General features: G+C 41.6%; 1 protein-coding gene across 3 annotated transcripts in view; it reads right to left on the minus strand.

Annotated features, from left to right (window-relative positions):
- The window catches only part of LOC130838429 (zinc finger protein 160-like), a 65,801-nt gene extending 48,948 nt beyond the window's left edge, over positions 1 to 16,853 (minus strand). For 2 of the 3 annotated variants that reach the window (XR_009049665.1, XM_057711509.1), the window contains exons 1-4: positions 16,724 to 16,853; positions 14,675 to 14,733; positions 9,904 to 9,993; positions 4,867 to 4,993 (exon numbers count right to left, since the gene is read on the minus strand). Coding sequence is in view for 2 of the 3 variants with exons in the window: in XM_057711509.1 (XP_057567492.1) it covers positions 4,867 to 4,993; positions 9,904 to 9,975 (199 nt within the window). In the remaining variant the exon portion in view is untranslated. The remainder of the gene's footprint in view (positions 1 to 4,866; positions 4,994 to 9,903; positions 9,994 to 14,674; positions 14,734 to 16,723) is intronic. The other variant, XM_057711510.1, reaches the window with a different exon arrangement.
- Positions 16,854 to 18,307: the final 1,454 nt, after the last annotated feature.

The following is an 18,307-nucleotide window of genomic DNA, read 5'->3' on the forward strand; positions in this document are numbered from 1 at the left end:
GTAACAGAAAAATCTCTAATACATATATACACAAAAAAGAAAGAGAAATCCAAACATAACACTAAAGATATGCATCAAATTACAAGAAAAGACAACAGAAGAAAAAAAGGGACAAAAAGACCTACAAAAACAAATCCAAAACAATTAACGAAATGGCAATGGAAACATACATATTGATCAGGAATAAGATAAGGATGTCCACTCTTGCCATTTTTATTCAACATATATTTGAAAATCCTAGCCACTGCAATCAGAAAAGAAAAAGAAATGAAAGGACTCCAAATAGGAAAAGAAGAAATAAAACTGTCAGTGTATGCAGATGACATTATGCTACACACAGAGAACGCTAAAGATGCCACCAGATAACTACTAGACCTCTTCAATGAACAGGGTAAAGTTGCTGGATACAAAATATACAGAAATCCATTGCATTTCTATACACTAACCATGAAATATTAGAAAGTGAAATTAAGGAAACAATCCCATTTACCATCTCATCAAAAAGAATAACATTTGGAGGAATAAACCTACCTAAGGAGGCAAAAGAACTGTACTCATAAAACTATGACGCTGATGAAAGATAACAAAGATGACATAAACAGATGTAAACATATGCCACGTTCTTGGATTGGAAGAAGCAACACTGTTAAAATGACCGTATTACCCAAGGTAATCTACATATTCAATGCAATCCTTATCAAATTAACAATGGCATTTTTCATAGAACTAGAACAAAAAATTTTTAAATTTGTAGGAAAACACAAAAGACCCCAAACACCTAAAACAATCTTGAGAAAGAAGAATGGAGCTGGAGGAATCATGCTCCCTGATTTCAGATGATACTACAAACCTACAATCATCAAAATAGCATGGTACTGGCACAAAAACAGAAATGCAGATCAAAGGAACAGAACAGAAAGCCCAGAAATAAACCCACTCACTTATAGTCAATTATTCTATGACAAAAGGGGAAAGAATATACAATGGAGAAAAGACAGTCTCTTTAATAAGTCATGCTGGGTTAACTGGACAGCTACATGGAAAAGAATGAAATTAGAACATTCTCTAACACCACACACAAAAATAAATTCAAAATGGATTAAACACCTAAATGTAAGACCAGATATTATAAAACTCCTAGAGGAAAACAAAGGCAGAACACTCTTTGGCATAAATTGCAGCAATATTTTTTTGGATCTGTCTCCCAGAGACACAGAAATAAAAGCAAAAACAAACAAATGGGACCTAATCAAACTTAAAAGCTTTTGCAAAGCAAACAATAAAAAGAATGCAAATACAACCTATGGACTAGGAGAATACATTTGCAAATGCTACCAAAAGGGATTGATTTCCAAAATATACAAATAGTTCATACAGCTTAATATTAAAAAAAAAAAATCAAAAAAATGGAAGAAAAAAAAAAAAGCAAAAACTCTGCAAAAGACCTAAAGAAATATTTCTCCAAAGAAGACATAAAAATGGCCAACAGTCACATGAAAGGATGTTCAATGTCACTAATTATTAGATAAAAGCAAATCAAAACCACAAAAAAGTATCACCTCACACTGGTCAGAATGACCACTATCAAAAGCTCTACAAATAGGGGACTTCCCTGGTAGTCAAGTGGGTGAGACTCTGCACTCCCAATGCAGGGGATCCAGGTTCGATCCCTAGTCGGGAAACTAGATTCCACATGAATGCCGAAACTAAGAGTCCACGTGCCACAAATAAGAAGTCCGCAAGCCAAAACTAAGAAGCCTAAGTGCCACAACAAAGAGTCCACATGCCGCAACTAAGAGTCCACATACTGCAACTAAAGATTCCACGTGTGTCAGTGAAGATCCTGCATGCCACAACTAAGACCCAGTGCAGCCGAAATAAATTTTTTTTTAAAAAGTCTACAAATAATAAATACTTGAGAGGGTGTGGAGAAAAGGGAACCCTCCTACACTGAAGGAATATAAATTGGTACAGCCACTTGGGAGAACACTGTGGAGGTTCCTTAAAGAACTAAAAATAGTTATCACATGAACCAGCAATTCTAATCTTAGGCATATATCCAGAAAATATGAAAACTCTAATTTGAAAAGATACATGCACCCCAATGTTTATAACAGCACTATTTACACCAGCCAAGACATGGAAGCAACATAAATTTTCATCAATAGGTGAAGGAATAAAGAAGATCTGGTACATACATACAATGGAATATTACTCAGTCATAAAAAACAATGAAATAATGCCTTTTGCAGCAAGATGACAGACCTACAGATTATCATACTAAGTGAAGTCAGACAGAGGAAGACAAATATCATATATTACTTATATGTGGAACCTAAAAAAGTGATACAAATGAACTTATTTATGAAACAGAAGCAGACTAGCAGAGTTAGAAAACAAACTTATGGTTACCAAAGGGGATAGTGCAGGATGGGGTGGGGGACGTAGTGGAGACAAATTAGGAGTCTGGGATTAACATATACAAACTACTATATATAGAATAAACAAGGACCTACTGTATAGCTCAGGGAACTATATTAAATATCCTGTAAATTCCTGTACACCTGAAACTAACACAACATTGTAAATTAACTATACTTAAAAAAACAAACAAAAAACTCTAGATGTTTAAAGGATGTTTCACAAGTTGTAAAGACTACTTAATGGGGGAAGGCAGTCTATGGAACAAAAGGTGTTGACAAAACTGGATACCTACTAACAAAAGAATTTACTTGGACCATTATCTTACACTACAAACAAAAATTAACTCAAAATAGTTCAAAGACCTAAACTTAAGTCCCAAGTGTGTAAAACTCCTAGAAGTAAACATGCAGGAAAAGTTTCCTGACATTGGACCTGCAAATGTTTATCAGATATAACAACAAAGGCACAGGCCACAAAATAAAAGCAGACAGATTGGACTATATCAAACTAAACTGTGCATTAAAGTGCAGTGTGAAAAGACAACCAACAGTAAAATAGAAAATATCTCTAAATCATATTTCTGATAATAGATGAGTATGGAGAATATATAAAGATTCTAAGAGGGCCTGATCACCAATTATACCATGGGAACCCTTCCCCAACCAACCATCCCATGTGTTGCAAATATAAAACACCACCACCAAGAGTAATGTAGAAATTTGAACCTAATGATAAAATAAAAAATCATTTATAATGCACAGAAATGTACAAAATGAAAGTACCAGTGTTAAATTATGGTTCATCACTGAAGGTATCACTCCACATCATAAGTGCTCTCCTTAAGACACTTCACAATTTGCTGTTGAGGTAGAATGAACAATGGCACACAGGTGATGAAAAACGTGGCATCAACAACAGTTTAGCCAATAGGCACACAGATAAGAGGATGTAAACTTGGACAAAGTTGTCCTGGAATAAATTCCCATACCATTTACAGAGGCTAAAATGTATGATCATTGAGATACATGAACAACATAGTCACAGTGCCCTTGAGACAGGATTTTGTGACAGTCCCCAAAGCCAGAAAAAAACCTGGAAGGACTTATCAATCAGGCTCTCATGATACCTTCTATCTCATATCTTAGAACATACTGACCACTCTGAGTAGCTTCACGTGGTTACTCTGTACAGAGCAAGAAAGTATTACAAAATATGAAGAATAGCATCTCTATCAAAATTTTCTGTTACCCAGTAAACCCACTCTACAGGGACTCCACAAGAGGTTGCCAGTTAAATATAGGTGGATTATCATAGGAAGGAAACCAGGCAAAACTTCAGACCTTAGTAGTATACTTCAAAGAAATTTAAGAGGTAAAATCATACAAACTAAGCAGAATGTAAAATCAGGAAGAGTCGACATTCCCAGATTAGGTAGAGCAGTACAAGAGTAAAAATAACACAACGTATGAGGGTCAGGTATTATAGGATCTGGAGATGGGACCATGTGCTCAACCCACAGATGCCAAACTAAGGGCCTGAAAGATTCACATACGCTCCCCTTGCAGGCTTTAGGATCAAAAAGAGGATCTCTCCATCCACTGTCCTTACCGTTTTCCTAAGTACCAATCACAGAAGATGCAATACACCTGCTTGTCCCCACACCCCTAAACAGAAGAGACAGCCTTTCTGAGATACCCATCTTTGTTTACACTTTTGATACACCCCCACACATTGTACTTTCGGCTGTTTTCACATTTCTCCCCACTGTCCAAGGCTCTTTCTCTTGCTCCAATGTGGAGACAATATTCAGAACAGAAGTAGAAATTCTGGGACTTAACTGGCGGTCCACTAGTTAAGACTGTGCTTCCAATGCAGGGGGCTCGGGTTCAATCCCTGGTCGGGGAACTAAGTTCCCACAAGCCACATGGTGCAGTCAAAAATTTTTTCAAAAAAGAAAAAAAAATGAAATAGAAATTCTGGCTTATCAGAACAAAGAAATGTAAAGAGCCATGGTTTTCCTAAAATCACAGCTCTTTGTTCAGCTACGGAGTTAGGACATTATAGGTGGGTCTGGAAAAATATTTCACAAATTCATCCACTGCCTCCTTGTAAATGCATGGGTAACAATGTAACATATAGATATGTAGCTCTCTTCCCAAAATCAGAGTCAAAAGCCAAAAGGCAGAAAATGGGAAATCTGGTATTTTTTTTAAAGTTTGCCAATTGAGCTTTGTACATAATTAAGCTCTGGGACAACCCCTGACGTAACGTGAAACAGGCAGAGCATCTGAAGAAAGGGTCAGTTTAAACTCATGATACCTCATCATGGGTGAGTCAACAGGGCTTTCAGATAAAGATACCAGGGCCTGCCAAGAGGCACACAAGGGAAAATGCAAAGATACCCAAGGGCAGATCCCAGCTCTGGAGGGAAGTTATCCTCACCCAGGGAGATCAGGTTCCTGTAGGTCTCCGACATCACGTCCTCATACAAGGCCCTTTGAGCAGGGTCCAGGCATTCCCACTCTTGCTGAGTGAATTTGATGGCCACATCCTCGAACGTCAACGGTTCCTGAAACGAAACCACATTTCACCAACAGGCCATGAAGAGTTCTCAACTTCATACAAAAGGAAAAGAGAAGTAAGGGGTAAGGATTCATTGCATTGAAGCATGTATTCTAACAAATCCATTTGGAGGTATCTGGAGAAATTACGTATCTCTAATCTTAATTTCTTATGCTTTTTCATAAGCCTTTATGAGATCATCCAATAAATATGAATTTTTCATCATTGTCGAAAATCCATGAAACACATACAAGTAAAACTCAACACCGCATTGTCTGTGCAGAAGTGTAAGATACTATGTTCTACACACTGAGTGAGATTCAGTATATAGATGAGATGACAAAGTCCACAGTGCTTTTAACATAAAGCTCAAAATCTTCATTATATTGATAACAACAATGACTGAAAGTGTATGAACACTTTCTACTGCTCTGAATTACAGTAATGTTACTCTAAACATTACTCTAAATAAGTACTTTACAGGCAAGAACTTGTCATCAACATAGCAGCTCATTAAAGAAAGATCTGTTCCCATCTCACAGAGGAGAAAAACTGTCACAGGCACTCCGAGAAATTAGACTCAGATCAACAAGGTAAGAAATGTTACAGCAAGCACTTGAACTCAGAGAGTTGTGCTCAGCAGCTAAGCTTAAGAATCAAGCAGTTAATTAATGTGGAAACACTTTGTGTCCTGAGGAGAATTAACATGCTCATCATTAAGTTTCTTACAGTAAAAAAAAAAAACAAAAACAAAAAAAACCCAAGCAGTTAAATAATACAAAGAGCATTAAAAGTACAAAGACAGGGCTTCCCTGGTGGCGCAGTGGTTAAGAATCCGCCTGCCAGTGCAGGGTATAGGGATTTGAGCCCTGGTCCATGAAGATCCCACATGCCATGCACCACAACTACGGAGCCTGTGCTCTAGAGCCCGTTAAGCCACAACTACTGAAGCCTGTGAGCCAAGAGCCCATGCTCCGAAACAAGAGACGCCACCACACTGAGAAGCCCAAACAACACAATGAAGAGTAGCCCCTGCTCACCACAACTACAGAAAGCCTTCGTGCAGCAACGAAGACACAGTGCAGCCAATAAATAAAAAATTAAAACAAACAAACAAAAGGTACAATGACAGAGGGTTCCCTGAGAAAAGTTGAAAGAATTACAAGGTGAGGAACATGGAATGGCATGAAAGGTCATTACAGATGTGGACACAAAAGCACATACACATAACCTGTTAGTAATCTTACTACTAGTTAAACCATTAATAGGATTTTGTAGAAAAATTCAAGGCCATGGAATATACTGAAAACAATTTCAACTGAAAAAAAGATTTATAGTTTTAAAATCATGATGTCTTTTATCAAAACCACGAACTTGCACATCCATGCACTCATGCACATACATATCTATAAAAAAATTAACTGAAATGAGAGGATTTGTCTCAATAGATTTTTGGACAATTTTTTATTTTTTATTATCCTTTTATTCACGTGTATTTCAGCATCTTTCAGACAATGAAAATGTATCCACTGTACTCAATTTAGTTTGTCAACATGATTCTACAGTAGGCTACTAAAAGAAAAATGGAAGACTTCCCTGGTGATGTAGTGGTTAAGAATCCGCCAGCCAATACAGGGGACATGGGTTCAAGCCATGGTCCAGGAAGAGCCCACATGCCGCGAAGCAACTAAGCCCATGTACCACAACTACTGAGCTTGCGCTCTAGAGCCCGCAAGCCACAACTACTCAACCTGCGTGCCACAACTACTGAAGCCAATGTGCCTAGAGCCCGAGCTCTGCAACAACTGAGAAGCCCATACACCACAACGAACAGTAGCCCCAGCTTGCCACAACTAGAGAAAGCCCGTGAGCAGCAACAAAGACCCAATGAAGACCCAACATAGCTAAAATTACGAGAAGTACAGTAAAGTAAAATAAAATTTTTAAAAAATCTGTTTTTACAACTCCAGGAAGTAGAAAAAGAAAAACAAAGTAAACCCAAGCTGAGCAGAAGGAAAGAGATAAATAAGAAAGATTAGGCCAAAGATAAAAGAAATAGAGAGTAGAAAAATACAAAAATCAATAAACTGAGAATTGGTGTCTTGAAAAAACTGAGTGGGAAAACCCTTAGCTAGATTAAGGAAAAAAGAAAAAAGATTTAAATAACTAAAAACAGATAGGAAAGAGGAGTGATGGCAACTGACCCCAAAGAAAGTTTTTAAAGGAAGATAAGGAAGTATTATGAACAATAATGCCTACTAATTACAGAATCAAGAAGATACAGGTAAATTCTTAGAAACATACAACCTAATAAACTTTAATCATTAAGAAATAAAAAATTTGAACAGAATTATAACTAGAGAGATTCAAGAAATAATCAAAAAACCTCAAACAAAGAAAAACCCAGGACCAAATTCTACCAAAAATTTACATAAGAAATACCACCAATCCTGCTAAAAATATTACAGTTGAAGAGTGAACACTGACAAACTCATTCTATGAAGCCAGCATGATTCTGATTCAAAACCCAGACAAAAACACAAGGAAAACTAGAAACCAATACCCCTGGTGAATATTGATGCAAAATCCTTAACAAACTACAAGCAAACCAACTTCAACATCACATTAAAAAGATCTGACATCACGACCGAGTGAATTTTATTCATGTAAAGCAAGGAGGAGTCTACACACAAAAATCAATTAATGTGATATACAACATTAACAGATTAAAGGAAAAAAAAACACATAGGACCATATCAATTGATGCAGAAAAAAGCATTTTACAAAATTCAACAAACTTTCAAGATAGAACAGTCAACAAACTAGAAAGAGTAAATTCTCTCAACATAATAAATGCGATTTATGAAAAAAGCACAGCTAACATTATTCACAATGGGGATAGACTGAAACCTTTTCCTCTGAGATCAGGAAGAAAGCAAGGATGCACACTCTCTGCACTACTGTTCAACAAAGTACTGAAACTCCTAGCCAGAGAAATTAGATAAGAAAAAAAAAAAAAAGAAAGAAATTAGATAAGAAAAAGATATCTAAGTTATCCAAATTGAAAAAATAAATTTATCATCTTTCCTAGATGACAAGGTTTTACATGCAAAAATCATAAAGATTCCACAAGAAATCTGGTATATCAAAAAAGATTCTTAGAAAAGTTGTCACATACAAAATCAAAATGCAAAAATCAGTTGCATTTCTATATACAATGAACAATGTCACAAGAAAAACAGAAAACAATCTTATTTACTATACCATTAAAAAGGGATGAAATATTTAGGAATAAATTAGCCAAGAAGAAAGACTTGTACACTGAAAACTACTAACCATTGCTAAAGGAAACCCAAAAAGATACAAAATAAATAGAAAAACAAACTGTACTCATGGACTGGAAGACTTAATACTCAAAATATCCAAGCTGTACAAATTGTTCTACAGGTTCAATGGGCTCATTATCAAAATCTCCATGGCAACAGAAAGAAAAAAATAGAAAGAAAAAAAAAAGCTAAAAGTCATAGGGCAATTCTAGAGACCGCAAACAGCCCAACTCTTGAACAAGAAGAAAGATGGGAGCCTTCCTTTTTATTTCAAAACATATTACAAAGTAATCAAGAAGTTGTGGTGCTGATATAAACAGACACATAAACCAAATGTAAAGAAACAATACTCAGGAATAATCCTTTGCATATATGTAAAATGTATTCACTAAAGTATCAAGATACACAAAGGGGAAAGGGTAGTCTCAATAACAATGGTGCTGAAAAAATAGATACCTACTAGCAAAAGAATGAAGCTGGAATCTTGCCTGCATCAAAGGTAAAAACTTCTGTGTCAAAGGATTCAACCCACAGAGTGAAAAGAAAACCTCTAAGGAATGGAGGTGATGAAAGTGATTTAAAGAATTTCCAGGACTTCCCAGGTGGTGCAGTGGTTAAGAATCTGCCTGCCTATGCAGGGGACATGGGTTCCATCCCTGGTCCAGGAAGATTCCACATGGCACAGAGCAACTAAGCCACAACTACTGAGCCCATGTTCCACAACTACTAAAGCCTGCACGCCTAGAGCCCGTGCTCCACAATAAGAGAAGCCTCGGCACTGAGAAGCTCATACAGCACAACGAAGAGTAGCCCTCGCCCACTGCAACTAGAGAAAGCCCACACGCAGCAACAAAGACCCAACACAGCCAAAAAATAACATAAATTTATTTTTTAAAAAAATTTTCCAAACTGCTAGAGATTTAGATTGAATTTAGTTTAATTTTTTTAATTAATTAATTAATTTATTGGCTGCATTGGGTCCTCATTGCGGCGCATAGGCTTCCTCTAGTTGTGGTATGCAGGCTTCTCACTGCGCTGGCTTCTCTTGTGGGCCTAGGGATCGAACCCATGTCTCTTGCATTGGCAGGATTCTTAACCACTGCACCACAAGGGAAGTCTCTCACAGTTTAAATTTGATGATTAACTAAAAAACTCTCTATCACCGATGTCTATTTTTGAACTTTCCATTCTATTGCCAATCGTTAAGATTTAAAGAGAGTGACGTACATCTTTAGCTTGAATTGCCTTAGAAAAAAGTCAGAACAAACTGCCCCTAATTGGTCTGATTTTCAGATTTTACCAGGTATTGTGCATAATACCTGACTTCCAAGTGCTGCTTCTTTATCCTGGTTGACAGAGAGCAGACAGTGCATCCAGGTGGGGCCCTAAACAATCCCTGCTGCCTAAGAGCACAGATACCACATCTCCAATCTATGGGTATGAAATCTAAGCAGGGACTGAGGGAAGGACCTAGGTGACTGTGAGTGTACAGGTGTCAGGAAGGACACTTCAGAGTCGGACAAGATTAGTGAGTCCAAAGAAGAGTATTTCAGAAAAAAAGACTGAGAATCAACCAAGAATATGATTTTACCTGAGAAAGAGCCATTCCTGACTCCTTTTCCTTCCTCTTCCTCCTCTTACGGGCTTTTCCCTCAGACAACATGAGTCTTTAGAGGTTGACCTTGCAAGTGGAAAAGATGCTGTTTAATGCTTAGAATCAACATACCCCCTTCCTGTGCCACAACCACATACACAGGGAAGACCTCACCATGTGGAATAGACAGTCCTCTGCTGCCCACTGTCACAGGAGGGATTCAGGGCAGTAAACTCCCACAAAGAAGAAGGGAGTTTCCCCACTTTCCTTCAGATCACACTCCCCCCTGGTGAGACCCTCAGCTGGACCCAACAATCCTCTTCAGGTCACAGACCAGGCCCTGATCCATCCCCATGCAGAGCAGAGCCCCTCACCCTCAGCCCCCAGGAACGGGAGGACTCAGAGTCACAATGCGCATGATGGATCCAGAACGGAATCACCTGGGGCACCTTAACTATTAACAAGCTTTGGCCCCACACAAACTATTTGCCAGGGAATCTCTGATCAGAGGGTACAAAACATGTATATGCAAAATGCCTCATCAATCTGATGGGAAGCCTGGGACCAGCACCACTCAGAGGAGGCAAGCTCAGCACATCTCCCAACTTTCTTTTTCTTTCCCAGCTTTACTGAGGTATAACTGACTAATGAAAATGATATAAATGTAAGTTAAGGTATACAAAGTGATCCTCTGGCAGATGTATACGCTGTGAATAATTATCACTGTCAAGTAAGTCACACTTCCATCAAGTAAGAATTACTATTTTGTGTGTGTGTTGTGTGGACACTTAATTGAGTCTCTCTGAGCAAATTTCAAATACATAGGAACAGTACAGGCAGCAGGCAGTACATGAGATCCCCAGAACTCATTCATTTTACAATTGAAAATCTGTATGCTTTGACCAACATCGCCCCATTTTCCCTAACACGCAGCTCCTGGTAACAACCTTTCTAGACATGGCTGCATGAGTTTGATAATTCTAGTTTCCACATACAATATCTGTCCTTCTTGGTCAGGCTTATTTCACTTAGCATAATGTTCTCTAGGTTCATTCATTTTGTCATAAATGCAGGATCCTTGATTTTTTTATATTTATATATAGTGAATAACATTTCATTATACATGTTATATACATACTATACATTATACAGTAAATGTTTATATACCACGATTTTGTTACCCATTCTTTTGTCAACAGACATTTTGGTTGCTTCTGTTCCTTGGCTACTGCAAATACTGTAATACTCATGAGACTGCAGGTATGTCCCTGAAAACACTGATTTCTTTTCCTTTGGATATCTGCCAGAATTGGGTTTGCTAGATTGTGTGCCTGTTCTATGTTTAATTTATTAAGGAACCGCCATATTGTTTTACAATATAGCAGTACTATTTACACATCCACCAACAGAGCACAACAGTTCCCTGTTCTCTGTATTGTGCCTCTGCGTGTGCATATTTTGGGAGGGACAAGAGTGCATAGTAGAGTACCCTGCAGTAGCCTGGCAGCAAGAAAGTTGCAGCTGCTTCCTCCCAAGAATGAGCCCCCAGACTGCAGATCTCTGTGGTGCTGCTGCCCTCAGATTCTTGGAACACTCTTTCCCTACGACACTAGTTTTTTAGGACTCTTCTCAAGTTGGGCCCATAGATCCATACCTAAGAGGACCTCCCTACTAAAAACATTCTGCAACCTTAAGCTTAGTACTCATAATTTCCAGCCTGGACTCAGACAAACTTAGAAACTCTCATGGGGTCTAACACAGTCTCCACAGAGCCCATAACCATCCCTGCATTCTGTTACACAATCACAGAAAACATTTCAAGCCCTAATAACTCATGCATGAGGGATGATACATAAGAGGGCACCCAAGGGTCCACCAGACACAAGATGTCATATTTTCATTTACAGTGACCCAGGCAAAACACTGAACTCTCCAAAAACTATTAAAAAGAGAGATATTTCCAACGATGTACATGCCCCAGGGAGACCCCAACATCTTCCAAGGAAACACTTGAGATTCTCTTCGTATCTTTCCAAATGCACTTGAAACTTTCTTCACTTGCAACCCCAAATACTCAAAGATACTAAAGTTAACGCAAAAAATGATCTCTAAGATCTTCCCTGTATCACTCCATGGGTTGCATGATGCTGCTTGCCCTCCTAAAAGAGCCAAAAGCCAGTATGTGGAGTATTCTGGGGGGCACCCTCTAGATCCAGCCCCTCAAGACCAAGGCACCCATCCTCTTGCACCCAGAGCTCCCTGTGGACTCAGCTCATGCCATAGGTCTAACAGTGGAGGATAACACTTCTCTCAGCCGAATTCCACTTCCTTCCCTGCTGCTCATGTGTGACTGTGAGTTATTCAAATCAAACCCATGTAGGCAAATGTCAGCCTCAGCATCAATGTCCCAGGGAACTTGAGCTAAGACTCTAGGGCGCCTCAAACCATTCCATGCAGGGTCTCCAACAAATGCACTTTCAGGTTCTCCAGCCTGAACTGAGACATGCCTGTCCAACAGATCCACACACCCCTTGATCCCACAGCTACATTTGGGACAGGTGCATCCATCATTCACTGGGCTGTTTTGTTTTTTGTTTTTATAAATGTATTTATTTAATTTGTTTATTGGATGTGTTTGGTTGGGTCTTCGATGCGGCACTGGGGCTTTCTCTAGCTGCAGTGAGCGGGGGGCTACTCTTCATTGTGGTCCACGGGCTCCTCATTGAGGTGGCTTCTCTTGTTGCGGAGCCGGGGCTCTAGGCACGTGGGCTGTGGCACACGGGCTCAATAGTTGTGGCGCGTGGGCTCTAGAGTGCAGGCTCAACAGCTGTGGCGCACGGGCTTAGTTGCTCCGTGGCATGTGGGATCTTCCCCGAGCAGGGCTTGAACCCAGGTGCCTTGCATTGGCAGGTGGATTCTTAACCACTGCGCCACCTAGGAAGTCCCCACTGGGCTCATCTTGATGCCCCCACTTGGCCATATCCCTCCTGCAGACCCCTCCAGGCTCCCCTCCACTTTCCCCACGTTTCTACCTCTTCTCCACGCATGACTGACTAAATGAGACTAAAAGGCACAGGGACTTCTGGGCAAAGGGATCACAACAGGAATGCACGCAAGCTGCCACCCAAAGGACACTGGGCATCCAGTATGCAAATCAAGAAACTGGCCCTTTTGGGAAAGCTTGCGATCACCTGGGGTATTATGGAGTCCAGGTACAAAGACATTTGAGATCGGGGGGAAGTCTCAAAGAGAGGGTCCCCAAGTCTGTCTCCCATTCTCCCCCACTCACACCTACTTGGAAGATATTCTAGCTCTTAGCGGGGGGCCTCCTTCATGTCCCGTTAGGTTCTCCTTCTGCCTACCCTTAGCACAGTGAAATCACTATCGCTGACGGAGCAGATGACCTAATGGAAGGCAAAGCTTCTGTCCAAGGGGGCAAATGGTCCCTGGATGTGCACAGCCTGGAACACCCGGGGGCTACAGTAGAGCAGACTAAACACAGCGACGCCTCAGCACAGTGCATGACGACAGCGGTTCTATAGGGCTTTTTAGGACTTCCTATATTTTTTGGCTCTTCTTTTGAGTAATTAAGTAGCCACATGGGGTAAAGATCACTTACAGCTGAACTGTCCAAAATACAGGAAACATCCTCATCACCTGCCCTGTTCTCTTGGTATTCCCTGAGGACTATTCAGCCCAACGCACAGTCCTAAAATCTAAAGACATCCCCAGTATCAGGTACTGCAGTCATCCTGGTTAGAAGAGAAACACGGTGAGCCCTTCAATAAAGGGTAACCAGGAAAAACTCAAAATAATCAATGGAGAAGGGCCTTCAGATGAGGGTGATTGACATTAAAGGCAATAAAAACTGATTAAAACGACAGAGATTGTCAAGGCAGAATGGGGAGACCTGCCTGAGCCTAGACCTTAAGGGGGACAAAGGGCCTGAGCCGAGGTGACTTAAAAGCAAAAGTTAAGAACAAAAACTATGACGTCAGACAGAAATGGTTTTGGTGTTTGCAAACAGAGAAAAGATGAATGTGACCAGGACAAAGTGAACCATGAGAAAAGAGTCAGCTCCCAGGATGAGGCTGGAGACGCTGGCAGGGCCCTGAGGATGATACAGGGCTGAGTAGTCACAGTGAGGAGTCAGGATTTTGTCCTGAGGATAAATGGAAGCCAGTGGAGGTCTGAGTGTCAGGAAGTTACAAAATCTCCCTTCAGATTTTCTTATTCATGAAAGACATCCGATGATAGTCTCATTGATTCTGAACATATCTTCCTGCCTTCATCCTACTGTTTTATTTTTTGTTTTTCATTTTGGGAGGACCAGGATCCATTTAAAATTCTAATTACCACTGGACACACCCTCCAAACCAGAACTGCCACACACAGACACACACCCAATTTGGCCAATCATTTCAGGGGTCAGTGTTGCTCAGAGTTTCTGGTCTAGTCTTTCATCGCCATGTTACAGGTGGGCTCGGTGAGCCCCAGAGGGGAGACATTTATCACAAGGTCTGAGCTGAGTGAACAGAACCAGGTGTAACTGAATTCTGAAAAGGTCACCTGATGGGCCAGTGGGCACAGTTTGTTCTTATCATCCGTCCCATTTAACATCAGGACCGTGTTTCATGTGCCTGAGCAAAGGAAACTTTTTTTAGAAGGCAGACTAACTGGTTAAACGAGGTTTTGACTGTTAATATAAAAGATCATTGATATCTTTGCAAAGCACTCTTCAGAATAGTGTAAAATTAATAATACTTACCGAAGAAAACTCCAAATATATAAGATGAAAAGAAGAAATCACTCAGGCAAGGAATGAATCTGAAACAAATTTGAGAAAGAAATAATTTGTGAATTATTTTTAATCTAAAAATCCAGTAAAGTTTTAAAACAAAAACTGAGGAACTATCACATTTAGAAAAGAATGACATAAGTAGAATACTGGAGACTAAAAAAGCGTATTTCATAAGCCAAAAATGATTTATAGAAAAGAAGGAACTGAATGAAGATTTATTCCAAGCTACAAAAAGAACCAGATGTGAAGAGAAAAGAAAAATGTAAATCCTTAAAAAAAAAAAAAAATTCCCTTAAAAAGCTACCACACAGGACTTCCTAGGTGGCGCAGTGGTTAAGAATCTGCCTGCCAATGCAGGGGACACAGGTTCGATCCCTGCTCCAGGAAGATTCCACATGCCACGGAGCAACTAAGCCCGTGTGCCCAAAAAAAAAAAAAAAAAAGCTACCACACAGTGACAGAGTCAGTCATTTCTTGCCCAACTTCTCCTCTCCCCTGATCTCTACCCCATGCCAGGAAAAGGGAAAGGGGTGACTCACAACTAAGAGAATCAAGACACTGCCCCCTGGCTCAGTAGGGTTTGCAAATGGAAGTTATCTTCTGATACAAATAATAGCAAAAGGCACAAGCCTAATAGACAGAAGATTTGCAATTTTCATCCTCATCTGTATAATTTAAAGAAATTTTAAATGTATTAGATTCTAAAGACCACAAATCAATATTATCACAACTTAATCATCTATATCCAAACAACTGACCACTCACTTGGATCCAATTTACCTCCTCTACTTGAACTACTAGATATTTGCATTTCATTGTCTCCCTATTTCATCCCGGTCTCTGCCTCTCTTTTTGTTCCCCTCTGCTCTCCTGCTGCTCCTGCCCTCCTATTTCTTCCCTCACACAGGTCCTGCCCCCACTCTGCAACTTGTTCCCCCTTGAGATGCTCTTTCTCCCCAACCTTTCTGATTCTGTCAAAAATCTGTATTTCTGCCTCCTGCTTCCCTCATCTCTGCTCCCTCTCTGCCTTGTGGGTTACACCCCTTCTAACTCTGTTACTCTCCCTTCTCTCCGGCAACCCAGGTGGCCATGCTCTTCTTTCTTCTTCTGCTCTTGTCACCCTTTGGCCTCTTTCTGACCCAGCACCACGATGCACTGAAGGCCACGGTTCCATGTTTTATCCTCTGCACCTGTGACGTACCTTACCGCCGTTCACCTCCCCCTCCTTCTTCCACTGAACCAGGGCAGCTCTCCCTATGCTGTTTTCCAATTCCTGGTGATCTGGCTTTTCAACTTACTTCTGGATTTTATTCACCTGCTAAATTCAAGGCTTAATCTCTTTCACTTTACTATCTCTTTGCAAGTCCCTCAGCCACTCTCTCTGTTCCCACTGGTTCTCCTCATGCTTTTCTCCTCAGTTTTAATCTGTCTCCGTCGCTCTGTCTCTGCTTCTCCTGATACCCCTGCTCGCCCATTTCCTGGGCTGGCGCCTGAAAGAGAAGCCCGCGGACTGGAAAAGCACATTTTCCAATGGAGTTGAATGTGACAGGGAACAACACTAGGAGTCACGCGGCTGACCCAGGTCACCTCCTCCTGGGAGGGGTGAGGGAAAGGCTGACGACGAGCCGGAGGCCTACGGAGCAGAAGGACCGGCCTGAGGAGAGGCGAGGACCGAGGCGCGGACCGAGCCGCTGGGAGGAAGGGGGTCTCAGGAGGGGCGGGCTCCCCAGGATCCCAGGAGCAGGGAGAGGACGCGGCCTCTCCGGGAGACGGGCGGCCGGCGCTGCCTCCAGGGGCCGAGAGGGCGAGGCTGGGGGTGGGGGTGGGGTTGGCGGGCGTGGGGGCGCGAATCCACCTCGCGGAACAGGACTTTACAGGGGGGAGGGCGGAGGCACTAAAGAGTTTCAAGCAGAAAAATGTCGCCAAAGGCGGTGTCTACGTGGACCGAAGGTGGAAAAGCCAAGGTAACGGAGAGGCCTCAGAAAAAATGAAAACACAAAGGAAAAGATACCCGACCTGCAACGGCGACGTCTGGATTTACACAGCGAAGGGTGCGGCGCGGAGGGGGCGGGGGCTGTACAAATTTACACTAGAAAGAAACTTTTGCCCGGCCCGGTGACCTGGTCTCCACGCTCTTCGCTTCCGGGTCCTTAGGCAAGGGCTCCTGGCTTTAGAGGCAGGGCTTCCGGGGCGGGGCCTGGGCGGAGCGCTAGCGGCGAGGGGCGGGGCGCCCAGGTGTGCGCGCGCAGCGCGGGGGGGAGGGGCAAGGAGGGGTTGGTGGGCCTGTTACCGGATTCTTCTAAGTTACCGTAAGTAACAATTTCCAGTAAAAGCTTACGGCTGTGTGGGGCAGTTATGTCGGAACCCAAGCTATTTCCTCTTAAGACTAAAAGGGTTTAAATAAAAAGCTGTTTTTCACAGCAGGTTGTTCTGACGGCCTGCTAGTGAGGCTGAAGCAATTCACTGGTCTGAGAACTTGGGTCTCACAGAGGGGAGAGGGAGGGGTTGACGCTGGCCATTGGTTGGATCCAGGTGCATTTCCTAAATTGAAATTAACTTAAGCAACTTTAAGAAATAAGAATGGGGACCTGGTGGCATAGTGGTTAAGAACCTGCCTGCCAATGGAGCCCTGGTCCGGGAAGATCACACATGCCGCGGAACAACTAAGCCCCTGCCCACAACTACTGAGCCTGGGCTCTAGAGCCCCCGGGGCCACAACTAGAGCCTGAGTGCCACAGCTGCTGAAGTTCACGCGCCTATAGCCGGTGCTCTGCAACAAGAGAAGCCACCCGCAATAAGAAGTCTGGGTACCGAAAGGAAGAGTAGCCCTGGCACACAGCAACTAGAGGAAGCCTGCCTGCAGCAACAAAGACCCAACAAAGCCAAAGAAAAAATTTTAAATAATTTTCTTTAAAAGGTTACTTTTTTTTTTTTTTTTTTTGGCTGCATTGGATCTTTGTTGCTGAGCGCAGTTATGGCAAGCCGGGGCTACTCTTCGTTGCTGTGCAAGGGACTTCTCATTGTGGAGGTTTCTCTTATTGCAAAGCATGGGCTCTAGGAGCATGTGGGCTTAGTAGCTGCAGTGTGCAGACTTCCGATAGTTGTGGCACAGCGGCTTAGCTGCTTTGCAGCATGTGGGATCCTCTCGAACCAGGGTTTGAACGGTGTCCCCTGCATTGGCAGGTGGACTCCCAAGCACTGGGCCACCTGGGAAGGCCCAAGCTTACTCTTTAAAAAAAAGGAAAGAAAGAAATAAGAACGGGACTACGCTCTGTATTCAAGTAACAAATACAAACTGCCTGGATAGAAATGGGCTATTTAATACTGGCACCCTAAAAAACAGCTTTTCTGTTTCTATTCCCCATTCACACAGAAGAGGAAACTCAACATAGTGCTGAGTTCAACAAACTCAGGGACAGTACCTGGAGGTCTGAGATAGAAGACTAAGGCATGTGGTCATTTAGGTCACTAAAAATTGCCTTAAAAAGAGGAATACATTTTTTAAAATTTGTTACAAAATGCATTATTCTTTTATCCAACGTTTTAATTATTTGCCTTTCTAAAACCAACTCTGTAAACTGACATATGAGTTGTATAAGC

The sequence above is a fragment of the Hippopotamus amphibius genome, chromosome 16 (genome assembly GCF_030028045.1).
Source record: "Hippopotamus amphibius kiboko isolate mHipAmp2 chromosome 16, mHipAmp2.hap2, whole genome shotgun sequence".
Lineage (NCBI taxonomy): Eukaryota > Metazoa > Chordata > Mammalia > Artiodactyla > Hippopotamidae > Hippopotamus > Hippopotamus amphibius.